General features: G+C 35.6%; 1 protein-coding gene across 15 annotated transcripts in view; it reads right to left on the reverse strand.

Annotated features, from left to right (window-relative positions):
• SOX5 (SRY-box transcription factor 5) overlaps positions 1-27,345 on the reverse strand; it is a 903,293-nt gene that overhangs the window by 191,827 nt on the left and 684,121 nt on the right. For all 15 annotated transcript variants that reach the window (XM_074357827.1, XM_074357830.1, XM_074357824.1 and 12 more), the window contains one exon: positions 4,536-4,622. In XM_074357827.1, coding sequence (XP_074213928.1) covers positions 4,536-4,622 — 87 coding nt within the window. The remainder of the gene's footprint in view (positions 1-4,535; positions 4,623-27,345) is intronic.

Raw genomic sequence — 27,345 nt, forward strand, 5'->3', positions numbered from 1 at the left:
GGTTTTAGGTTAATTCTGTTATCCGATGATCTGGATGGCGTAAGCTCTGAAGCCTGCATCTACAAGAAAAAATAATGTTCTTATAATTATTTTAATTTTAGAATCTTCACACCCCTCACACAAATGAATACTTGTTAAATTAATGAATGTTTATTAAATGAGAAAAATGTTGAGGAGAGGATATTTTTGTTTTCAAATATGAAATCCAGATTAAATATGTAAGAGTATCTTCTTAAAGCATGCATTTTTAAGTACCCATTGGAAAAGGTATATGAAACTTCTTAACAGGTGAACTGGATTATTGATATGCAGATTGACGCGATCCAGCAGCTAACCACTTTCCCTGTCACTGGCTGTGTTTACACCCTGGCACAGGGACTGTGGCTTTCTAAGACAGAGCAACTAATTGATTTGCCGAAAACATAAAGTCACTTTCTACTTGATAGACAATGCCAAACTTATTTTAAAGATCTATATTCTGTGCACTGGTAGTCTTTCTTCAGTTCTTATGATCCGGTTTTTAGAAAAAGTGAGAACATTACTCACAAGCAACTACAAGGGACTATAAAACAAGCTTAGTAGATTAAAAACATTAAACATTTACTTTATTTAGAAGTAAATGACTATATATTATGTACCTTCCTTATGGCTGACTCTTATGTTAAACAAGTTCCAGATCCAACAGTTCTCTCAGAAAATAATCAACATTTCCAACCCCGCTGGAAAAATGTGAAGACATATATTTTATGTACGAATGAAAGAGTCACAAGGTAATTAGCAAACCACATGTTTTTTCAATAGTTACTGGATTTTTAAAGAATGGGGATAAAACAACTTTCAAAGTTATACAAACGCTTACATATCTAAATGCTGAGATTTTAGTGTCCGTGTTTTAAATTTCCAAAACTCCAAGGATACCTTACTAGATTTACTACCTGGGGCCTGATTCCCATTCCAAGCCTGCTTATTTTCAAATCCTCTGATGTTAGTCCAATAGACTTATCTCTTTCAAGCCATACACTGAATCAACATATCTCTTTTTCTCTCAAAGTTTCATGTCACCTGAGAGAGGCTCTACTTTAATTCACGGGTTGAATCTACACAGCATGTCTTTGATTCACAAGTTCTGAAAGGCCACTACCTTGCTGAGTGGGTTCTTTCCTTGAATCCATTATACTGGCATTCTAGAAAGCCTTTATGCCCCATCTTCTAGAAAGAACAAAATTATAGCTTTCAAGGAGAGCCAATGTTTTATTATACCAACTGCAGCTGGCATTTTCCTTAATACCAGCTACAACACTTTCCTGGCCCCAGTTAATACCCTCTGAGCGGATGAGAAGGGTCCACCAGGGATACCAACAGGAAACAAACCCGGCTCTAAAGAATTCTTCACACAAGGCAGGTGGAGAAACTGAGCTAGGCTTTTCTGAGTGACCTAGTCAGAAGACCTCTCAAACAATGTCCTGCTTTTAGACCAAAACAGAAATATTTGAGAGAATTTTGTATGCCAATATTTTTGCTATAATTCTATAAATAAATTTAAGTCAGTAAAATACACATTTTGCAATGACTCTGTTGAAAAACAAACGATGTTTCGTTTAGTCAAAGCTGCCATGGATCCCCAGCTACTGTCCTCAGGTGAGGTGCCAATGCAGTGACCTTCAGTGTAATGGCATTTCGTGCTAGCTGAGACAATGTGTGACAGTCCTGGCTGCCAACTGGAATGCAGGCACTGTTCTTTCCTCTTCTCAGTAACTGTGAGGCTACAGAAATACATTCCTTCACCTTTCACACGGCCAGTACTCAGTGCTTCTGCTACAGGTAAGGGCAAGACACCTCTGTAAACTGGCCAGTTCCACTACGTGGCTGATTGGAGAAGAAGGAATAACCCATGTGTTCAGGCAGCTAATCCGTTCATAACATATACTGACTGACTGCTGTCGGTAGAGCTTTTTAGTCAAATTGTTTTGTTCTGCAAAACGGAATCTAGTGTTCTTTTTGTGTGTTTTTTAGAGGATTGTTTCTAATGTAACTTTAAAACCTAATTACTTCACATTTCCAAAGTGCCAGACCATTTTATAAAATGGTATATACATTCTAACAGGCAAGATCACCCAACATGAAAGATAATTTTATGCTTTTAGAAGTGGGTTTCCTTTACTAACTCACGTTGTTTCTTGAAAAATGAGATTGATTTTAAGTGGGTATGACAACTACTTATTGATGGCTAAACTACCCAAACCAAATGCTATTTATTTCTCCTATTTCTAAAGGCTTATCATTTTTACTTTTTCAATACTAATAGTAAGAAACACTTCTTTGAATTTTGCCGAGCTGTAAGTTTATTCTTTGTCCAAATGCCTTGGAAGTAATTCACTTACAGAAACTTGAAGGCAGCCCTCAGGAACTGAGTTCTGTCCTCACCTGTCTTAGAGATTTCAGAATGGGCATGTGTGTGCACGCGCGTGCGCGCACACACATACACACTCATTCACTCACTCAAATGTCTCCTGGAACAAATTAAAAGTTAAATGAAAACTGACCCAGTAAAAATGGAGGAGAAAAGTTTCAATCCACACGAAAACTTGGTAAAAACTGTAAACATCCTAATATATGCAAAGGTTCTACTCAAATACATTGTTCCAAATTATCACCAATAAATCATCTGAGAATTGAGTAAGTTCACATTTTCATTTTTTTTTTAAAAAAAGGTCATGCTTATCCTTCCTTACCCTGACTGAAAACTGTACACAGACAGGAGACTTCCATCTTTACTTGCCTCATTTAAAAAAAAAAAAAGCTGCCAAACAGTCGGGCCATTGTTCTGGACTAACTTCTGAGGTGGCGTGAAAACCACATTCCTGGGCAGTACCTAATCATCGCCTCCGACCCTCCAAGAACCATCAAGAAGAATTCATTTACCCCCAGAGGGCAACACGCTATTGTATCCTCTCCCCTCTCCAGCCACCTGTGAACAATGGGCAGTAATTGTAACTGTCACGGGCAGTAGGCAGGAAAAGTCACCCAGCGCTTTTTTCCCCAGTTTTCTGCCAAACCTGATCCGAGCACCTAACACAGAAGAAAGATCTACAGTTGCTTTTAAAACGCATCAGAAAACAGCTTTTTGAACAGAACCAGAGGACAATAACCAAACTTGTGCTCTGAATGTGAAGCTTAAAAAACTCAAAATTAAAGACAGAAACTTCTTTTGTGACGGTACTGCAGCTTCCTGAACTAACCCCACAGGCAAGCCTGAAAGGACAGCTGAGCTTCTTTCCTCTGTGCTTATCATCACTGCTGTTGCTGCTTTTAAGTCAGACTTGTGAGGAAAGCCAGGGAGGGAAAAATGTCTGTCCTCCAACGGAATGAGATCACACGGCCTGGAGCGGGCGGTCCCGCCTGCTTTGCTGTCAGTTATCACCTAGGTTGGAGGAGAATAAAGGACCTTGGAGAAGACACCCTGTATCTCAGGTGCAAATGGGTTAAAATCCAACAAAATCAAGAAACAGAAACTCCTCTGTTCTCTCTAAACTTTGCCTTCGAGCTCTTCAACCGATATTGATCATTATTTGCTTGAATTTCATTCCATTCCAGAGTTTGGTTACTTAATTTGCTGGTTAGCAGGAATTCATTCTTTCCCCACCCAGTCACATCCTAATCACAGCCTGAATATATGTAAACTCCAAATAGATGGATGAAAAATGAAATATTCAGGCAAACATTTTCTGGAAGTTTCCAGAATGGAGATGCTACTGTCAAGAAGGTCAAACATTTGAGAAGACTGATGTATGCTCTGCCTTTCTCCAGGATGCTCTTATGTAGTAGAGTCTTAAGAGACTTAAGACAATTGCCTCTCTCACTGGGAGAACACGTGCATGTACACACATATGCAAAAAAAAGTTATTTTTACACACATTTCTACATGTATATTAATATAAATCTGGTGATATTTTAAATATATATTCAGCCTCTATCAAAAATATACACAGTAAATATATAAGTAAATAATTTAATATTGATGAATAAGTATTTTTTCCTTAAAATTAATCCTTTAGAACTCAGAATCAAGTGTCCTATTGGCAACGAATAGAAAAACTACAGATTGCCTACTATGCCCTGAGAAACCACACTTTTTAATTAATTGAAAGGATCATTTGATTTTATTTTTATATGAGAAATTAAATCTCATCCCCTTAGTTCTGATTTTAAATGATTATGTGCATTCATACTTCCCATACATAGACTGTACAAAATCATCTCAAAATATGCAGTTTTTAACCCTATCATTTTGGTTAGTACTTATAAAGTAAGTCCTTTGAATTTTTAAAAAGTGATGTAAATCAAGACTGTAAAGATACAGTGGACACACAAAGAGGAAAAATAAGAGCCCTGGTTCATCCCCTTTTCAAGATGGAAAAAAGAAACACCCAAGACAAAGAATGCGTGGGGGCAGAAGTATGTTATCACCATTAATAGTCTTGAATATCAAATTCATTTTGGTACATTTTGGATCAAAATAATTGCGAACGTATTACCTTTTATTTCACCGAAATTCCCTGATCCCATTGCAAGAAGCTTGTCTTTCCAGTCCTTTGAGAGTAGCTTTTCAATACTGGGGGTTTCTAAGTAGAAAAAAAATGCAAGGAAATCAACATGACTATCTTTATAATGTAGCTCATTAAAAATCTACCCACTAAAAATAAGGCCATCCCTATCCCAGCCCCAGTTCATAATGACTTCATCAACAAACTGATAACAGGGCAGGGAAAAAAAGAATGTATTTTGTCACCTGCTGTTTCAAAATCATTAGCTTTTCCGTCTTGTGGAACAAAGCCATACTAATTCTTTATGACAATGGGTACATATAAACCTGCAGTTCATTGTTTTTCAATTTGGTGAACAAATTCCTGCTATAATGGATGCTTGTCAATTTCAGGGTGTTAGTCTGCAGTCAAAAAATAATTATGTTGATAAAATACAGAGTAAAAAAAGGCAAAGAATTAGCTCTTAAATCTGCTACATGTAATTATATCCCTCTGTGTGTTTACAATTACATCCACTTTATAATATGTGTTTAACATCGTGTGGTGGTAAGCACACTGTGGAAAGATTTGCCAGTACCGTGAACATTTTTTTTTAAAAAGTTCGCATAAAAGAAGCTTTACAAAGATTGCAAAATCTAGAGAAGTGAGTAATGCCTAAAACGGAAACATTATTTGCTTATTTCAGATTTGCAGCGCACTCTTTTACAATGCCTCGTATTAAGACAGGGCACGGATACTTAGAGAGCAGGGTTATGTGTTCATCTGAGATTTGTTTTTGTGCATCATATGGTTTTGATCTCTTCTTCTGTGTTGAACTTTAATGTGTAAGTAAATATAAATGCTAATAAAACTCCCAAACATTAAACTCAGTTCCAAATAATGTAATTGTATATTCTTGTCAGCATTTTGATGGGTACACAATTACAATGGCTTTCAATCCCACGATTAGCACTGCATTCAGTTAGAAAATGGTGTGTACTAAAAGATAAGTGTCCCAGTATGTTCCATCTAAATAACAATACCCACACTTATTATCCAGATCTAAGACCCACACCGCCATTCTCCACATTGGTGTTTATGTGTATTTGTGTTTGTTCAGACATTTGTTTACCCCCTACTAGGAGCATAAAGGGAGTACATGTTAACTTATCAAAGGGACCGTCTGGCCTAGAGACCATAAGATTATTGGAAACGGGTTAATTCTCTCCACAGTAAAATGCCTATTAAAGCGTCTTCTGCATCATCTTAGCTAATGCTATCTACTTTTCTTAGGCCCGCATCTTAAAGTTATCAGCTATCGGAGTCACAAAAGCCTGTGTGGCGTTTTCAACTAAGTGGAGACGAAATTTTCCTTGGAAAAACTGACAACATGGAATGCTTCTCTTTCAGATGTCAATAACTTGAAGAAAATAAAATGGTGAAAAGCTCTGAATGATTACTTCTTTATATAGCCTGTATATATAGTGTATACATACACACACACACACACACACACACACACACACCCCTACAACTGCTGTGTGCACATTGACTACAGAATGTGTGAAATGCTATTTTTTTTCCTTCATGACAAAATATATCTCTCCATTTTTCACATTTAAGGAAAACAAGAGTCTAAAGATTTTACTTTTACTTTTTCTTAAAATATCCCTATTTCTACACCACTGTGTTGACAATGGTAATGACAATTCTGAGTAATAAAATGCATTCAATCTCTTCTGATTGTAATCAATACTTCTGTTCACTGAGGCTTTAAAAGTAACTTTAAAATATTTCTGCAGGGATTTCCAATGTTTCTACATTCCCAGTAAACACTTCGTGAGTGAAATCATTTTTTAAACCTTATCAGAGTAGGTCAAACAAACACCACTGTTTCTTTTTTCCAGCACTCTACAAAAATTCTTGAGTAGCATGTAAACAGGGCACAGCCAATATGGTATTTGCAATAGAGCACTGTCAGTCATTAAAAGCTAACAAACCTTTGCGAAGCAGGAATGCAGCAATAGAAACCCATTGTGCACTAACAATAGGCCCCTGAACCTCCCGGCACCAAAAGCAGACCATTTTACTTTTAAGGCTATTGTCTGCAAAGTCCATGACAAAGCTTTTTCCCTGAAGCTAGACAAAATATTCACTGTAGTGTGCTCGTAAAGAAACAGAAGTCTTCTGTCTAAGTCGCAGAGTTAAAGAAACAGCCGCCAGATTTCTGAAACCTGCAGAACATTCTTGGCCTCTTTATTAACTTGCATAAAGATAGAAGGCTCCTATACCATGCCACTCTTTTCAAGTACTTGATTTGTAACATACACTACAGAAAAATGAATAACTTCTTTAAAACCAAGTAATTTGGAAGATGTAAAATCAGAAATATATCTAACTCGGGGCTGTCATGCCTGTGGATGAATAAAGATAATAATATTTGCAATTTCGATGAGGTATATACTTTAAAATAAGATTCAATAAACATTCATTGAGCAGCCTATGTGCCAGGAACTATGCTAGATGCTTTCACCTGTATTTTCTCATTTAATCAGAGCGAAGACCTGAAGACTCAGATTGTGTTATTACGTCCATCTTCCAGCTTTAAAAAAAAAAAAAAGATGAAGACGAAGAAGAAAAAGACTTGTCTGGGGTTTCACAATACCTGACGGGCAGAGCTGAATCTTGAACCAAGGATTTATTTCCCCATAAAATTCCTAACTCTCTTGTTGACAACAAAATGATAATGACAGCTACTATTTTGAGGGTTCAGTGCTAAACAGTGTATCAGGCCCTTTATATGTGGTATCTCAACTGTTTCCTAATAATCTCCTGAATTAGATATTGGTACATCTGTTTCACCACTAAGAAACCAAAGCTTTAGGAAAAATCATGACTTGCCCAATACGGAGCTAAATTCAACCTACTGGATCCCAGAGTCTTTTGTTCTCTCTGGTATACACACACGACTTCATTTCACCTGCAAAATAGTCTTGGAGAGTTGGAAAGACTATTGTTATTAACTCGATTGGCTGGATGAAGTAAAAATTTGAAAGAATAAATTGAATATCCCAGGGTAACATGCACCTATTAGCAGCATGATGAGATTAAAAGCAAAGATTCCTTATGGTTTTCATATGTTCAGGATGTAGTGAAGCCACTATATGGCTCTGAACTTTAGAATTCGATTTAAGGAAAACTTATGAACACATAGTGGTCACGAAATGAAAATGTATACATTTGATGGAAGGACTACTGGGTTAAAAGACAAGCAACCTGGGTTCTCACCATAACTTCGACACTATCTAGCTCAAGGGGTTCTAAAGTGTCCCATTTCACCCACTTCACCTCTGTATCTGAATTAAGTAAATTCATGTTCAGTATTCTACCAAGTGCAATGATACAATCTGCTTCCACTGGTAGTTCATGAAGAAGTGGTAAAAAATGATCTCACAATAACGAGCACAATAAATGGACAGAAAACAATGACTGAATTTCTCTGAAAATGGTAAAGATTCCATAGGATATAAATGATTACAACTACAAAAGACCAAAGGCAAAATCTCAATATTTATAATACATTGGTCCATTAATGTGTGAATATAATTAAAGTGAAATGTGACACAATTATGTAACTTCAGCGCTCATGGAGCAAAAGAGATAGCAGTTATCTATTAAATATTCCATTCTCTACAATGTGATTAAAAAAAATACATGTAGAGTCGTATTTTATATTGTGCGTATGGTATGTCTGTGGACATAGAGTTATTTCCAAATGTTCAAATTCTGGATTATCCATTACATTTGTGTTAAGATATGTCATACTTTTACTTAAACGCTTTAAAGTTTCTCCTAAGATTTACTTTTCTCAAGCACTGGAGTACCATGATTATCATCAAAATTAAAGCTAGGGCTCTCTATACTAAAATAAGTATGACAGATAGTAATTGTTGCTATTAACTGCATTGCATTTCAGTTTACAGAATGCTGTCAGATACAATAACTCTGTCAATGTTACAGACCATTATTATATCCATTTTGCAGATGAGAAAACTAAGACTCAGAGAGAAAGCCAAGGCCCAGGATCACCTAGCAAGAAAGTAGAACAGACGGAATACAAAACCATGGCCTCTTAATTCAAGGATCTGATTCAAGGATCTGTTTTTTAGGGGAAAGGTAAATGCATGTATACTTTAAAAGAGAAAATAAAATAAACGTTAAGAGGTAAGCAGGAAGATACATTAGAGAGAAATGAAAGTCATCCTTATCAGTCACCCCATTAATAGTAAGGGGACTGTACCTGGATTACTCGTCTCCTGCCATCAGGATCCTTTTGCTATGTTTGCTTGCATTTCCCTTCTCACCCTTGCCTCTGTTTTGCTCACATATGCTTCTGCACATCAATGCCTATTGCAATCCCCACTAGTGAATGGCCCCCCTAACTGTGCCAGCCATTGTTACAACAGCATCCTGCCTCTTTAGAGCCCGTTCATTCCCTATAACTCTCACTCCTTTTTCCCTTCAGCGCCAAACACTCTTAAGACCGACTCCCTCATCTGGAACAATGAGACCTGGAGACTCATGCCAACATATTGTAATTCTCCAACAAGCTCCCAGTGCCAAGAATTAAACCACATTCGCTCCAGTGCAGTAGCTTTACACACAAGCTCAGGTTTTTGCTTTGTGTTTATGTAGGGTTTTTTTCCCCCTTAATCTCCCTCGAGCTGCAGTGGCAGAGCTCATTGAAAAATCGAACAAGCAAAAAAATATGTACGTGTAATATTTGACTTTTTAAACAAAGTCTCAGGAGTTTAGATCAGACCAAATCTACTACCGTTTATACTTTAATTTTGTGGCTTAAACTAAGCTGTGTTATTCCTGACATTTGATACGGTGCATATTTAGGGGTGAAAGCTGTCTTTTGGAAGGAACAACAATATGGCTGAATGTCAAAATATACCAATACCTCCTTCAAAGTCAAGAAGTAAAAGCATATGTAGATTATTCATGTCACAGAATCAGCATTTTAAACCTGGAAGGATCTTTAGATAACATTTAGAGAAGTATTTTACAAAAGTAATTTGCTACAATACATACTGGAAATTAATGGAACAAAAATTTCTTGGTTACTTAAAAGTAAAACTGAAACAAACATAAAATAAGCATTCCATTGTTATGTAAATCTAATTAACACTAAACAAATTTACATTTCTTTTTACAAGATTTAGATCTATTTATGTGCTGTCTGACTGTTAATCTTGAACTGATTTATGGATTATACAGGATTCTTTATTCGATCAAGGACATTAGTGTTGGGAGATAACTTGTCTTATCAATATAAACTGGGTAATAACAAGTCTAGACTAGCCTCTTCATTTTACAGACTGAAAATTATCAATTAAGGATAAAGCTTAACTAAGATCATACACCTAGTTAATGATAGAGCAGAACTTGAAGGTTAACTCCTAGTTTGGTATTCTTTTCCATATACTACACACCCCAACAACTCTTTTAAGAAAGAGTCAAACTTTTCAGAAATGAAATGTTAGTCCAGTTTTATTCACCTCATCCAGTTTTAGACAATAATTAATTAGATGATAGGTCGTCTGAGTGGTGAACATCTGTTAGAATTAGGGTCTGTTAATTCAATATTCTCCCCTTGGAAGTTTTCACTGATGGCCCCCATGAAATTAAAGAACAAACGCAAGTTAGTGCATTTGGCCAACTATATTTTTCTTCAAAAGCTAATTACAGTTCAATATGTTGTTATTTGGTTATTCAATTACTGATAATAGGATTATTTTTGAGGGGAAGATTGGGCTAAATCTGGAAATCATGTACCAGTAAGAGTTCAATTCATGTTGACAACAGCTGCATGTCTAGACAACATTTTGGGGCAAATATTAAACAACACAATGGAAGTAATATAACGACTTTTACATATCTGGAAAGTATCTGTGCACCGAAGACCAGAAGGCCTTGTAACAGTCCCATTAGCCAAGCGCTACAGCTAGTCTGCTACTGGAAATGTCAAGTTCTTCGAGGAAATGTTAAAAAATAACACACACCACAAGGCACAATAGAAACACATCTGAAATTCCAAAGCATTAGGATTTCAAAATGCCTCATTTTTACATGTAATTACCCTGAAGTGAATTAAGCTCTAGAAATACTTTACTTTTAGTGGTGCCAAAATACTTCTTTGTTTCCACTTGAAATTTAATAAGAGCTTGGTTAACAGGGGGGAAAAAAAAAAACCTTTGGCCTGCTGACTCAAGTTTGGAAAATTCTAATGTGTAATCAGTTTTGGGAATATTGCAATATTTAAATCATTACCCACAGGCTTTAATTTTCTGAATGTATAGGCTAAAACTATTCACCTATCTGTTTAATTATACTCGATCTTCTACCACATTTTAGAAGAATTTTTTATCACATGATTAAATATACCATAATCCATATGACATAATTGCTACACATCAATAAACTTGGGTTTACTCCTCAAAAGATGGCTCTATGTCTTCTACACAAAGTAACCATTAAGAGATGGACTTATAAAACTCTCATAGTTTTATTCACTCCATCACTCAAGAAAGATAAGTACATTTCCTGGCTTAGACTACAACACTTTATTTTTTTCTTGTTTTAAATATTAGGTCCCAGCAAAAATAACGTAAGTAATTTGAGGGCAGCATTTCAGAAAGAAATTGCAGAGTTATTCTTCATGTACAAAATCTCTCTTATGTCTTGCTACTGAATGTAAAAAAATTATACAACGTGACTCCATCACTTACCATAACTAGTTTTGTGGCCTTTGGCAGGTAATTCAACCTCTCTATGCTTCAATTTATTCATCGGTAAAAGGGGATAATAACTCTACTTGTATGATTGTCAAAATAATTAAATGAAATAATTTATGTAATTAAGTGTTTAAAACAGTTCTGGGCACACAGTAACATTTAAAAAGGTTGACTAACATTACAACTACAACATATACAACAACCTAAGAGAACGCCTTCAAAGATCAAATGAAATATATACACATATGCTTCACTTTGCCCAGAAACTACCCAGAACTCAAACACCTCATCAAAGGTTCTACTCTACATATTTTTATGATACTGATTGATAAGCTGTAGTTTCACTGGTTTATCTGTCATTCCTATGAATTTTTCAGTTGGTTCATGTCAATAAAGATGACACAGGAAGAGATGTAGTGGTTAAGGGGGACAAAGACAGGTGTCATTTCCATTAGGTTAATGTAGGAATTGTCCCCAAATTGCACAGAAATACAAAAGTACTCAACTCATCTTTGCCTGAGTGTTTTTTTTTTTTTTTTTTTTTTTTTTGACAGTTGTCTTTCTAACTTTCCAAGGGTTCTATTAGGTCCTCAACAATGGCTAAAGCTTTTCAGCCAGTGCTGTTGACAAGTGAGAGGGAACAACAAACAGCTCTGTAGTGCTCCTTTCCCAGGGTCACTCAACCAACGGGAACATTTACTATTTTTATTTATTAGCGCCGTAGCGCTGTCCTCTCTCATGGCTAACTCACTCCAACCCCCATGACAGGAAAAGCATTTTAACTTTTAATAAAAATGGGAGAGTGAGGCACTCCTGTGGAAGGCTTTCAGTAAAGTGCATGGCTAATGAATATTGTCCATCTGTACCCAAATAATTTATGATGTCAGCAAAGTGTGGGTGGTGAAACGTGAATTAAGTCCTAGCCATTAGTCACGATGAGAGGGGTGAGAGTGAAGAGTAGGAGGAAGCAAAGGGGCTACTAAGGCAAGAGGGGTGGAACAGAAAAGCTAAGGGAACTTGAAAGAAAACTGGGGAGAAGATGCTCATGATGGCAGCAGTTAATGGTCGATTTGTAACACTTGAACTATTTCTCATAAAAGAATTCCATGACTGTTTTTGTTATTTCACCCAGCAAATAACCAACCTTCTCAAAGACAAATTATAATACATATCTGTTATTTTCCATATATTTTATTTGAAACAGTATTTTCTCAATTGTGTACATATGAGATAGAACAAGAAGGAAAAACAAAAGACAAGCCATAAGAATGAAATTATAGCAAAAGGTATATGAGTATATGGCATATTTAAAACAAAGTCTTAATTTCATAAGACAAATTTATAGACAAACAGGGAAAGTTTAATATAGCTTAGTAAAGAGAATGAATAGTTCTAAGCAAAATATATATGCCTATTGATATACTTAAGGAAAGAATTACCTAAATATGTATTGGAATTATAAATGAAGCAATTATCGTACTATAAGAGTGTATTCACACAATCATCCATTTAATTAGATATCAAGACCATGCTGAAAACAAAAATTAATGATCATAATTGTAGAATTCTGTTGTGGTTGTTTAAAATTACGAAGGTGGGTGGTAGAGATGATAAAGGAGATACAAAAAGCATAGAAATAGAAAACCACTTAACATACATTAGAATAAGAATTCCAATACTTTAAAAATATGACAGAATGTTTTACCACTGGAAGTGAGAATTAAAGTGCATACAGCCTGATGCTAAAGCACGACACATCCTGAATCTTCTCTATCACAACATATGTGAAAACAAATCGCAATCTCAGCTTGCCAGATGCCTGAAAAGATATGAACAATAAAAGCTGACATGATTCATATGATAAATCAGAGATTGTGATTTGCAGGTAGCTGAACAGTTGAGCTGAAAAACTACTTAGAATTCAAATTATAGTTTATGTTCTAATACATAGCATTAGATTTTAAAATTAGGAAAAAAAAATCCCTCTGGTTTGCTTAAAATCATATATCTAAATTTGCACTTAGCCTTCTCAACCGAAGTAGTCCATCTGCCTTAACAACTTGTTATATTTGGTCTCTCATAACCTTTCATGGATTTTGGATCGTGTCATCTTTACAGTAATTTTAGATGAGAAAATACAATAGTTTTATTTGCAAATGGCATTTAATGTTCACAAGCTTAGACACAATCTAATCAACAACGAAATTTAAAGTTGTGTGTTAGGAAAGACTTGCTGTGAACCCCAAAAATGCAGAACAGCAAAAAAAATCAACCTCTAAGAAGCATTCTCATTTAAAAAGAGACAAGTGAAAGAAGACAAAAAGGAAGCAAAGAAAACGAAAAAAAAAAAACAACTCTGGAAAAATAGCAAAAGAGAAAAGCACAATTTGATTTTCAATTTTCTTATATCAGCAACTTAACCGATCTCACTGTAGGCAGTGGGTATAAAATCAAGCAGGTACAGTCTATTCGTTTATTCATTTAATTTGAATTGAATGACTGTACAAAAACATTGTCTTTGCTTTTAGCGGCATAATGTCCTGAGTTATCAGACTACTTTAAGAAATGTACGTCAAACATGGACACTTACATTTTCTTTATTTTGCACAATTCACACACACGAGGGCACACACACGCACACACACACAAGATTAGAAGGCCTCATACTCTATCCATTTATTCATTCTTTTATCTAACAGTTTTCTGTTAAGCCACTACTGTGGCACTGTGATAGTAACTGAGACATGGCCTCTGAACTTCAATAAACTCAGCATACACTGTTAAATGTATAGACTAACAGTGATCAGACAATAAACCTTTGACTCAAATTGCTACAGCGTCATCTGAGTTGCTCCCCTATTGTTTTATTTATTGAAATAAAGGTAAAGACAATAATGCCTGACTTCAAGCACTAGATTAATGAATAGTAAATAAATGTGCTGATAGATTTTTTTTTCCTAAATGTTACTATCGTAGCATTGCCATAAAAAGTTCTAAAATAGTCTTCTGTTTATCAATTGAACCTGCTGTAAAAAAAAAAAAAAGATTATACTAGGCAATAATTTCCAGAAGTGGGGCCAATTTGTCATCTTGTCCATAACTAGGAAAATAACATGAATTAAATCATGCTAGCAATATAAGGGTAAATTAAAAGATAAGTATATTGAGAATAATAGAGTGGACTAATTCAACAGTGTGTACTACGTATTTGTCCAGGTATGAAGGATATTAACAGAAGCAGAACAAAAGTGGACCCTATCCATCTAGAGTTCACAGTTACCGAGAAACTTCTTTAAAGTGCAAAATTCCAAGGCCACTGGAGAGTCCGGCTCATAATGTTTTTGTGGAATCCCAGGAATCTGTACTTTTCCAAGCCCTGAGGTAATTTTTTGATGAGTAAACACACATCAGGGTATAAAAATATGTATAAAAACATTCTATTAAACCTTCAGAAACTTGAATTAAAAACTTTTTTCAAGTGCATAAGACTTGAAGTAGAATCTGCTGAATTCTTTTTAGAAAGGTAAAAGAATTTTACTATCACCAAAATGTCCTTTAAGTGGTAATTTAAACATTATCAACTAAAAGCATTCAAATACATTTCAATACTTTTCTATTCTACAACTCAGTGAAATGCAGCATTTCAAATTTAAAAAAAAAACTCACAGTAAAATGCAATAATGAACTGTCAGGAGCTGATGATATATATTTTATTTATTAAAAAGGGGGAAAATGAAGAATTCTTAGTGAAGAACTGTGAAAAAAAATTTTGTTTAAAAATCTTAAGAGGGTGGGTATAGCTCAGTGGTAGAGCTAATAATTAATGCTTAGCATGCATGAGGTCCTGGTTCAATCCCCAGTACCTCCATTAAAAAAAAAAAATCTGAAATAAGGGACCATGAATCATGTGATCACATGCTAGAAATACCTATGTATCCTTCACCGTAATGCAGTACACACATAATATAAGAGATACACATACGCTTATGTAAGTGGCAAAGATAAAAGAGAGACTCCTGAGATGTCAGCCAAATGAAGATGGCATCCTCCCGGGATGATTGAGAACTGAGGGGGGCAGGTTCAGGGAGGAATGGCGGAATAATGTTACTAGTAATTTGGTAAATCAGAGAAGAATCAATGGGATACAATCCTCATTATTCATTTAAAGGAATGGCAGGACAACAAATCACAAATCCTGGAAAGGGTGTTAATGGTAGAAAATAAAATAATCTATACTTTGAATACAATTAACTTGGATTCCTATAGCACAGCAGCACTTTGCTTGCCTATTCTTTCCATATTCTTAAAAACACCAGTCAGTAACGTCTATAGCCTGTGTCTCCAATCTAATAACTGAGAGACAAACATGATACACAGAGTTTTTAAAGAACAATGAAATATGCGGGGAGAGAGAGAAGAGGAGGGAAGAGAGAGAGGTGGACTGAACAGTCTTCTTTCTCCTGTGCTTAGCAATCAGAATTAATCATTGAACTTCACTCTCATATATGTAAGAAATGATAGAAATATGTATCACCAAAATCTTTTCACATACATATTTAGTAAAATTAATATGTAATATTTAATATAATTTGAACTCATTTATCTCATTAGAAGTATATCTGAGGAGAAAAAGTGGGTGGAGGTAGAAAGGGCTCAATGGATGTCCATCATATTTAAGCCATGTATCCCATCCTTTCCTAATAATTTTCTGAAATAAAAGAATGAAATAAAAAAGACAGGGAAAAGCTTATTTAAAACTGTTTATAGAGATTTTGGTGAAGTACAATGAAACACCAGCAGTCTAAAACTTAAGATAAAGGTCAGAATTTTATCACAAAAGGATGGATGAATCCAGTAAAATGACAGACCACCCAATTTTCTGACCTGGGGGTCAGAGAGCAAGCTTTTATAAACTTGGGAATGGTCTTTCAAAAGCCACAAAGATCTGTGTTCCACATGTCAGAAATTTGAAAGTGTTTATATCTCTGAGAATTTTCCCTGAGGGAATTGAAATCCCCCAGGAACCTGCTATCTTAGTTCTCACAAAACGGTGCAGAGCATATTTAAGCCCTGCAGGGTCTCTGTTGTTGGACATTAGATCTCCTGTCCAAAGTGAACTCTGGGACAGACACTGAAGGTGGTTTCAAAAGCCTTCACTGCCCTCAACTACTTGCAAAAAGCTAGTAATCATTCTAGGAAGAAGATTCAGATAAAACATTGTTAAAAATTATGATAAATTAGAAACATATATTTAATCATTCTCATAAATTAAGGGGCTCCAATAATAGGAGTTGAGATCCTTAGTTAAATTACAAGCATTCCAAATAAATCATTCAAGTGAGGTAGCTGCCTATACTCTTATTTGCAGAAAGGAAATAACTTATTGCAAGGAATTTGGTAAACTAAACTTTTAAGTCATTGCAATAAATTAGTAAACATCAAAACTGACCTTTATTACTTGATGGGGGTAAATATAAAAAGGCACATTATCTTCTTAAAATATATGTTTATGAAATTAAAAATAAAAGAGAGGGTTCCATTTGTAAAGAGAGAAAGAGAAAAACCTCATTGTTCTATGGCAGCTACTGAAGAACAAGAAATTACTCAGATTAATTAGGGGATTACATTATTTACAAGACTATTTCCAAAATTTATAAGGTATATTAAAGTAGATACATAATCTAGCAGGTTTTCGTTTTATATAGTAGGTGCCAATTTATTATTTTAGCTCATAGTTCTAGACAAAAACCCTGGCTTACTTATTTCTCTGTCTTTTCTTCTCAGCAAATTGTTCAGCTTATAGTGCAGTACCCTCAAAATTATAAGGCAGCAAAGCCAAATCTCAAAACACGTAAAGAGTCATGTGCCAAACGAAGCTGCATAAAAACTAAAAACCAACACCTTTAAAAAATACTTGGTTTGAGTTTAATTGAAACTCTTGTTTTCATACATATTTCAGCCTTTCTGTTTTTGTGGTGACACATGAAGTGACTAAAAAATAATGATCAGTGAGGTTTCACAGCATGGAGGGGGGAAAAATAATAGGAAAAAAAAAAGTTTATTCCATACTATTTGAATTCATTTAGGTAGTTCTCTATGGGGCTACTACCAAATCCTTTAAGCCCACCAGCCTCTTACCTACATTAAATTAATGAGGCATCTCAAGCTTTCATCCCTCACCAGCAGCTCTAGGCTCTCCAGTTGGACACCTACAATTTACTAAATTACAAACAGTGACCTCAGGGAGACATCTGTTTGTTATATACAATATTGTATTATAATATAAACTAGAAAAATATTAGGGAGATTAAGATGATAAGATATATGTTGAACTGTATTTTCTGGGGTTAATAGGGGCCGGTCTACTATTCTGTGATCTCTTTACCAATACAAGTTTCCATTTTCCCATCAGTAAGTAAAGGCCTCCACAGATTAACACTTACGAACAATACTTACGAACAATCCAATACTAAGAGGTCTGTATTATGCCATGACACTCACTACCTCCATGCAATACTTTTATTAAGCTGCAAATACATTAAGCTTGGTTATAATCAATTTTTTTTTTATAATACCACCTTCTTACTAATGCTCGTAACACTTGGCTCCCAGGGATGTACTTATAATGAGATGGCCGGGTGTATTTTCCATTAAAGGCCTCCGCTGGAGTTTCTATAGTGCTTTTTCTCATATATTTCAAGTTAAATGCTCCCTCTATTTTTATGTTGGCTTCACAATAGCCAGTCCCTTTTCAATGATTAATTTTCTATTCAAAAACAATTTGCTTTTTTTTTTTCCTTTGTCCTGTCATGGTTTCAGAACACCCTCTTTCCTTTTCCCTCATCCATTGCAGAAACTCACACTCGCCCCCACCTCCCACCCCCGAGGACCAACTACCCTCTGGCCTCCAAATTTCTCTTTAGTGACACATAGTCCAAAATATTTAGGAGCTCCCCCCAGCAGGAGGCTACTCAATTAACAAAAACAAAGCCCTGAATGATCAAGGCTATAACTGAGCCAAGAAATACTGTAGCCATTTATATGATATGACCTCAGCAGCCTCTTGATTGAATTGCAACCCTGCATTAAATCAGCCACTATGTGCTATGTGTGTGATTTTCTAAATGCTGGGTGTGTGAGGTGGAAACAGGGAGGTGAGGGGGTAGCAAAGAGATCACAACCACTCTCAGAAAAAAAAAATCCTTGATTCAGAATGCATTTGGTTTTTTTTTTTTTTTTTTTTTTTAACATGCTCTTTACTTTGTTTTGGAACTTAGATACATTTTGTAAAATCCTCTTAACTGGTATTCCGAGGCATGTTTAAACAACAGAAATAATGGAAGCATAATTGATTGCAGCTGGGAACTGTCACCCCATCAGCAAGCAGCACCTACCTGGCAAATACTGTGAGCTTGTTACAGATTCCTTTCTGAACTGGGCACTGTAAGACCGGGCATGCTTTATACCACACACTCAACTCAAAATCTTCACTGATTTATTTCTCAAATTTTACTAGACTAGAAACAGTAAGTGGTTAGTCTGTTGGCCTCTGTCCAGTGAATCTGGGCAGAGAAGGCGGGGTGCTTGTTTCCTAAAGTCAAATACATAACAGGTTTATAAACATGCGATATCTTTCAGTCATGGAGGAGATATTCAAGAAAAACAATCTTCTCCGTACATGCATGTTTGTAGAGGAAAGGAGGAAAAGTAAAAATATCTTATTTAGAAACCTATCTTTGTGAATCGAATTATTATAAAATTTTCCATACATATCATATTCTAATCAGAGACTTCCAAGGTTCAGTTCTTATCTAGAAGCAGATTTTTCTATCACTCTTTAAGTTTATTTATTTAACTCAGACTTTCCTCAAAAAGGAGCAAAAAAAAAAAAAAAAAGAAAAAGAAAGAAAAGAAAGAAAATGAAAGGAAAACTAATAACTCTACATTAACTTACTAAGAGAAAAGCTACAGTAAGTCTCTTTTCCTATTTTCTTATATTTGTGTAGCTGTTAGACATTTTGCAAAGGAGGGGAGTACCAGCCAGCCTTTCACAACAAAAGACCCACTGTCACTGAGCCAGTCCCAGACATGGTGGAAACCAGCCCACAGGAAAAGGCCTGGCTCCAAAGTTAGGCCCCGGCCGAGTACAGTCACTATATTCACTCAAATTGGCAACAGGTCTCAGTGTTCCTGGCTTTGAGCTGTGAACAAGGGTCGGGATTGAATAACCAATTATACAACCGCTGACTGAGTTTATCCAAGGTTTGCAAACTGCTATAATAGCCCAGTATTCAACCAACTGTTTTATCCTTTTCCAGATATAGTGTCATATCTCCCCTTGTGCTCCATTTACATGTCACTTTATTGCATACATCCATTAAAAAGGTTAATACAGTGTCACACTCAATGCCTAAATACTGCCATACAGGAGTTCTGCTGCTCTCTGGGGCACTTCGTATAGACACCTTTCTCTGTCTTTCACTTTCGCTCTGCAGGCTAAACCAAGTTTCTGTCAAGACTACAGAACAGTGGATGAAAGAACAGTAGCCAAATGTCAACAGTTTTAAAAATACTCTCTTTACTAATAGGCTGCTTTAACCCACCTTGGTATATTAAAAATGGGAAAATTCTGAGCTCTGGTGGTTCGGACTAGCACCCAAATTTGAGGAGCACACATACATTTATCCAAATGTGTGCCTCCCCCTTTGCCAAAATGGACGTCTCTCTCAAAGTTCAAGATCTCCACTTTTTTTCCAGCATATTTGCATGCCTGCCTTTATACAAAGTGGTTGCGATGGAAATAAAAAATAGAAATAGAATTTCAAGTACTTTTCCTAAATCTCTACAAACCTGAAATTCCTGAATGACTACCTTCCAACTCAATAAACAGAGTAAGAGAAATGGTAGAAATATCAAGTGGCTATGAAGGAGCTGGCTTTTTTTTTTTTTTTTTTTTTTTTGATGCCTTGGTCTTTGCCCTTTTATTTTCACTCCACGCTTGGTGCTAACTGGCACTTTATAGGGTGTGGGCTTATCTTCTCCAGAGGCTTTTTTACTTTAAAATCAATAATACAGATTCCTTCTAGAGATGTAAGCGATATCACTTGGATTATATAAAAAACCACATCAACATTTAGTAACAAAACTGGTTAAAAACAAAAATGACCAATATTATGAAATACCATCTACGTCTTCAAATATCAGAAGGTCTTTTTTCACTTGTAATTAAAAGAGGAAAAGTCTCCTCGAAGTCCACAATGAAAACTAACTTTTCATATAATCGTATAGTGTAATGATAATAATAGTAGCTAGGCAACTGCTAACAACTAATGGAGAGCTTAAGTGGTGTTAATTTTTAAATGCTTTACATGTAATTCTTTTTAATTCTTGCAAAATCCCATTTGTAACTGTTAAGAGCAGGGCCTTTGCAGCCAGAGTCTTCCTCCTTCTTTTAAGAGCTTAGACATCTTATAAAATTACTTAACCTCCTGCGCCTCAGTATTGTAAAATTAGCATAAACCTAATACACCTACCATATGGGCTACTGAAGGCATTAAATGACTTTCTCGAAGTGAAATGTCTCAATACAGTATTTTTAGGTGTTTGTCATCATTGCTCTGCTTCTCCCCCTCCTCCTCCCTCTCCTCTTCTTCCTCATCATAATCTCCATCCTTAAAAGTAATTTACTGCTCAAATAACCAAATCTCAAGCAGCACAGTGAGTGACGAGGCTCATAACAAATTTTGCTTCTGGAAGCAATTCAGTATCTGTGAGAATTTTACGTTTGGGTCGCTTATTAATAATAACATCAGTCTTCATTTATAGAACATTTCTATGTTTAGCTATTTGCAAAGCAAAAGTAGCAGAAAGACTATTCTAATAAAGAGGTCTAATCTTATTTTTGCAACTCCTGGGTGTGATATAAATACCCAAGATTCTGAATTCTACCATAGGCTTCCTTTGAATCATTATTAATTCTAGCTAAAGGTTTTAAGCATGATTGCTTTGGTTATGTTCTCTGTAAAAGCATAAATACTTCTAATTTCTTGACCCTCATCTGCAACTAGAAATAATTTGATCACTAAATCCAGGGGCAGTGTGGATAGGAGGGGCAGAATCTATTCAGAAACACAGAACTGTGAACTGCCAACATAAAGACTCGGCGTAAACCTTTCACTGTTACCAGGACATTCGCTAAGTCAGAACTCGTTGCTCATCTTTGAAAAAGGCAAAAAAAAAAAAAAAAGTTTCAACATTTTGGCAGGTTTTAAAGATAGGAAGATGTATCTCTTTAAAAAAAAAAAGCCATGGAAGCCCATATGAAACCTTACCATCAACATGAAACATTAAAATGTTAATAAGAATCAAGTGGAATAAGGCTAACATTTGCAGGTGGCTGAAAAAAAAAAATCAGTTTCATTACTTTATCAAAAGGAGTACAGTATAGGGAGAAGAAAACTTCAGAGTCAGAACTCGGTTTGAATCCTGAATCTTGGTTCTGTTCTTTACTAACAAGTGGTTTCAGGCAAGGTTATTTAACCAATTTCAGTTTGTTCATTTTTAAAAGGGAAGTTGAGATGCCTGCTTGCCTTACAGGAAGAAGAGAGAGGGACAGAGAGAGAGAGAGAGACCATTACAGTGTCTAACACACATTAAGTGCTTAATAGAGGATGGCTGCTACCTGCATCTTCCTCATCTTCATCAACGTGTTACCCTTTTACCGCCACTGTGAATATATCTGTAAGTGGAGCAATTTTCTTACTAAGCAGTATTCCAGAACTAGTGACTCCAAGCAGTTATTTGTTTAAATGTATGCTTTCTAAAGTAAACTGATGTTCTGATCTGGGGCCTAAAACTGGACAATGGTAAGGAAGAGAGGAAAAAAAAAAAAACCCTCTACTCCTTTACATATTTTGGCTATAATTATAAATATAATTAGTCAAAATATTTATATAATGAGTTTCATTCAAATTTTGGAATAATATGAAAGGCTGGCATTGAAAAGTAGTATTTTTTTTCTTTCAGTTCTCCAAATTATTAATGTTTTGACTCCTATTATAATTATACTCCAGTATTATCAGTATAGCAAAGAGAAAAAGTGAAGGCAGATGAGAAATCCTTCATATTCTGTCACCCTGAGGAAAAGAGCAATTGTGCACTAAGAAGTCCTCTATTTTCACACTGAGTCTTGTTCTTTTGGTCATTTTCTCTGAAGGAAAAAAAAATAGTTAACTAATGCTGGAATATTATACCAGATACCTGGAGAAAAACTGAAGAAAGTAATATTATACAATCTACACAGGTAAGTATTCAACTATTCAAATTTCTGTTCTGAGATACACCTTTAATTTGAATCCAGGACTTTTAAGGAGATTTTCTGCAGTGATGCTCTTTTAAAATACTGGAATACTACCTATCTATAAATAAAATAGATAAACAATAAGGTCCAACTGTATAGCACAGCCAACTATATTCAATACCTTGTAACAGCCTAGAATGAAAAAGAATAGGAAAAGGAATATATATATATATATATATATATACACACATAACTAACTCACTATACTGTACACTAAAAATTAATGCAACATTGTAAATTGACTATACTTCAATTTAAGAATGCAAAATTCAGGACCTATCTCCTTCTGTGTACATGCAAAACAGAATTTACCTTTAGACTCTCATTTGTAATAGCTATGACAAACTTACATAGCTTGACAAACAATAAAAATTTCAAAAACAAAAAGACAACTTTGTAACCCCAAATCAACTAAACAAATGCTCTAAATGTCATGCATATTGCACATTTTGGAGCCAAATGATTATGATAATAGTGAAATCGTTAATGTTTATTGAGTGTTTACTATGTACCATGTAGGTAGTTTATGCAATTATCCCATTTAATTCTTAAAACAACCTTAAGAAGTAGGTACTACTATTATCACGTATTTTACAGAGGAAACCAGGGCTTGGAAAGGTTAGGTCATTTCTCAAGAACAGAAACCTCGTGAGGAAATAAACCAGAATTCAAACTCATGTCTGTTGGATTTCCAAGTTTGTTCTCTTAGCCAGTAACCGTACTGACTCACCAAGCCTGCTAACAGTTAACAATAGGTGATATACTGCAAACAGAATGGAGGGCATAAGATATCAGTCCTGTGCTGAGATCCTCCTGGTGATGGTTCTGAATTTTCAAGGGAATCCTTGTCTGGGGACTTAGAATAAAATGCAAACCTCTCACCAAGGTCTACAGGGTTCTATGAGCTTCGGCCTCCTTTGTTTCTCCAGTCACTTTCCGCTACTCTCCCCATCATGCAGTGGCCACTGTGGCCACCTTTACACTTCAGTTAGCTATGTTCACCCTCACTTCTGTGTGTCTGCACTGTCTGTTCACTTTATTTTGGAGACTCTTCTCCAAAAACTTCACATGACTGACTCCTCTTACTCACATCTTTTCAGAAAGGCTTTCTCTGACAGACCATCTACAGCAATATAGCCCTGCTATCACTTCCAGCCAATTTCTGTCCAATTTCCTTTATTTTTTATAGCACTTATCTCTAATGGAAATCATCTTATTTATCCACTCTTCCTTTCCACTAAAATATGAAGAAAACTGAGGACTTATCTGTCTTGTTCATTATGTACTTTCATTTCCTAAAATGAAGCCCTGCATATATCAGACACACACAAAAATATTTGTTGAATGAATGAATGAGTGTATATATGAATTTCTGCCAGATTCTTAGAGATCCTCTTTGCTTTAAGATGACTCAAGGTTATGTATAAACTGAAAGTCATTCCTGCTGTGGGCAAACCACTCTTTGAGTTACCCGTAATTAGAGTATAAAATGATAAATTTGCATCACCCAGGTTTCTTAACTATCTCTCATAGATGCTATACATCAAAAGAGTTTTACTGTGGATATAGGCAAAGCTATATCTGTTATCTCTAATTAAATACATTAAGTGATAAAGTAATCAGAAAAGCATAGGTGACAGGAAACTAACAGCTATATAATTTCCTTGTCCTTTAAAAGATTCTGGGCTCACATTTTCCCTAATTTTGGATGAGTTTAGGCTCTTTCTGGATGCACTGATTATATCAGAGAGATATAACTGGCAACCATGACATCTGCCTCTGTTCCCAGATTTCTGTATATACATAAAATACACATTAACTTCTTACTGCACATACATTTAACTTATATCTACAAGTGTGTTCTCTGAAGGATCTATAAAACTGTAACGATTATTAGAGTAAATGGAGCAAAAAATCCCCTTTCATTCCTTTACTATGGAGTCAGATTTTACAAATATTTAATTCACTTAAATTTAACTACATTCATTTGTAAGATAAATTAAAAGTTAAAAAAATAACAATCTAGGTAGGGCAGATGATTTTGTTTGTCACCGATACCAATAAACGTCACTGAGTGAGTTGATACATGACACATGATTTGAGGCTGCTGTTCCCTCACTGGCCTCAGGTCCTGTTTGCCTCTCCCAGTGTGAGCGTGTCATTCTGCCAAAGGTGGGTTTCATGTCTGAAGGCACAAACTTTTCATTCAATATGAAACTCAGGTCAACAACTTTACTGGAGGCTGAACCAAAGGAAATGCGACATGTTGCAATGTTTGGTGGACTGACCACATGATAATGGTAGGACGGTCTCCACCGTGGCAAGTTCTGAGGTATCTCCGAGTGTAATTCTGTCCTTCCCACTGACTTTAGAATCTAAACCCACTTTAAATGCGATGCTACTGTATTTCAAATAAAAGATCAATTATATATTGAATCTCTACTTTACTATGAATGTATAGGTGAGAGTAAGTCACATTTTTCCACGTTTTCACTTTTTAAAAAAGATTTTTGGGCATAATATTGCAAATCTTTATAAACGCTTCAAAAATCGACATGAGCTGACTGAGAACATTAATGCCTACTGTTCATTAACTAATTTATATAACAAATATTCATTTATTCCCATTGTGTGTCAGTCACTATGCCATGCACTGTAGATACAAAGATGAAAGATATATTCCCTGACCTAAAAATGCTTACAAGTTAGACACACAAATTACCACTGTACCAGAAGCAGTGACAGAAGAATGCTCACGACACTCTGAACACAGAATGAGGCTTCCCAGCTTAGGGAAGGAAGGGCATTAATGCAGGAAGGTCTACAAAGGACAACTAGGTTACCCGAGCTAAGTTTTGAGACCTAAGAGGAGTTTTTCATGTGAATGAAGAGGACAGTATCACCCAGGCAGGGAAGGCAACATGGAAAAAGGGATGGTAACACAAGAGGGCCAGCACAGCATGTTTAAGAAACCAAAAGAAGTTAGACATGTTTAGGGCACAAGATAGGTATCAGAAAGTGGACAGAGCTAAAACTAGAAAGGCAGGGAGAAATAGACCATGATGAATCTTGAATACCATAATAAAGAGATCTCAAGGCTTTGAATTTATGCAGGGAATTGACATAATCAGATTGGCAATTTCCGCCTCTTTAGAAGAAAGGGCTGAGAAACCCAAACTGCACTGTATGGGCCTGTGCAGTGATTTGTATTGAAATATTCTATTATTGTATTAGCATATCTCTGCTAAAACTATTTGTAGTTCTTCTGATGAAATTAATTTTTTTTTCAGGGTTTGAAGCAAAGTGCATTATGAATAAGACATACTGGCCTAAAATTAACTGCATGGGGATTTCTTGTTAATTTCAGTTCTCTGGCAATTTTTGATCTCAAACATATAGCTTTGGGAAATTTCCCAAAAGTTTTCCTTGTCTCTTTAATATATGATCATACATATACACACAGATATACATGTACATGCACACACAAAATAAATATGAATATATACTTACATAAGTATATATGTGCATAGTGATAAATAACCTAATAACCCAATATGTTGTGTTTTAATTAGATAAAAGTTCTGTGTGCATGTGTGTCTGTGTGCGTGTGTGGCTGTGTGCACGTGTGTATGTGTGTGCGCGCACGTTCCAGTCTAACGGATGATGCTGGATCAGATTGTTAGTAGGTAATCACGCTGACCCAAGCAGTTTTCCCCTAATCAATATTTATTTGTTTAAAATCTCTGGACAAAATTTTTAAAGTTTTTATTTCTAATAAAGATTCATAATGTCATATTAGAACTGCCTAAAAAATTTGGATACTGTATATTTTATATATTAAATAGAGGTAATACACTTTATACATTCCATTATTTACTTAACATCTGGTTAACCCCTAATGGCTTTATGTCAGAAGAATTAGCAGAGTCATTTTTCCTTAATTTTGAAAGTAAATTTTGAGTTTTCCTATGAAAATACTGCAGATTATGTCAATAAATGAAAAAATTAAGTTACACGTTCAACACTTTGTTGGGTATTTTGTGCATTAAAAAGCAAGATTTTAAGAGATGAATCCCTGCTTTCAAGGGTCTCACAATAAAGCCAGAGGAAAAAACTGAAGTGTGCTGGTGTGTATAGAGCAAAAGGAAAAAATAAGTACTACAGAGGTGATCCTGCAGAGCTAAAGTTAGTCAAAACTTCTTGAATGACACACAATTTATTTTAAACCAGCAGAGGAGATTAAAGCAAGAGAACAAAAGCAGGGGATAGAATGAGCAAGCATGTAGAATAAGCAGAGAATTTCTACTTGTCATTATTGGTAGGTGTTTGATGTAAAATGAGCAATTAATTTGATCAGATTTGGGAGGCCGTGGGAAGGTGGTAAGAGTTTGCTTTTGATGGAGTGGATATTATACAGCCATAGGAGTGTTTTAAACGGGACTGTAAAATACGAAAAGTGGTGTTTTAAAACTTGAGTCCAGCATGATAAGATAGTGTGTCTCAGTACAGAGCAGGAGAGTGGCAGAGAGATAAAAAGCTCCTCTCTAAACCTACATGTGGAGAGACCGAGGCTTGGGTGTCAGAGTGAAGTCCTTCGGGAAGGGAGGGAAGAGTCGGGGGAGCATGGCGGCCCTGCGGCTCTGAAACAGGGGAGCTCGCTTTG

Source organism: Camelus bactrianus, chromosome 34, assembly GCF_048773025.1.
Source record: "Camelus bactrianus isolate YW-2024 breed Bactrian camel chromosome 34, ASM4877302v1, whole genome shotgun sequence".
Lineage (NCBI taxonomy): Eukaryota > Metazoa > Chordata > Mammalia > Artiodactyla > Camelidae > Camelus > Camelus bactrianus.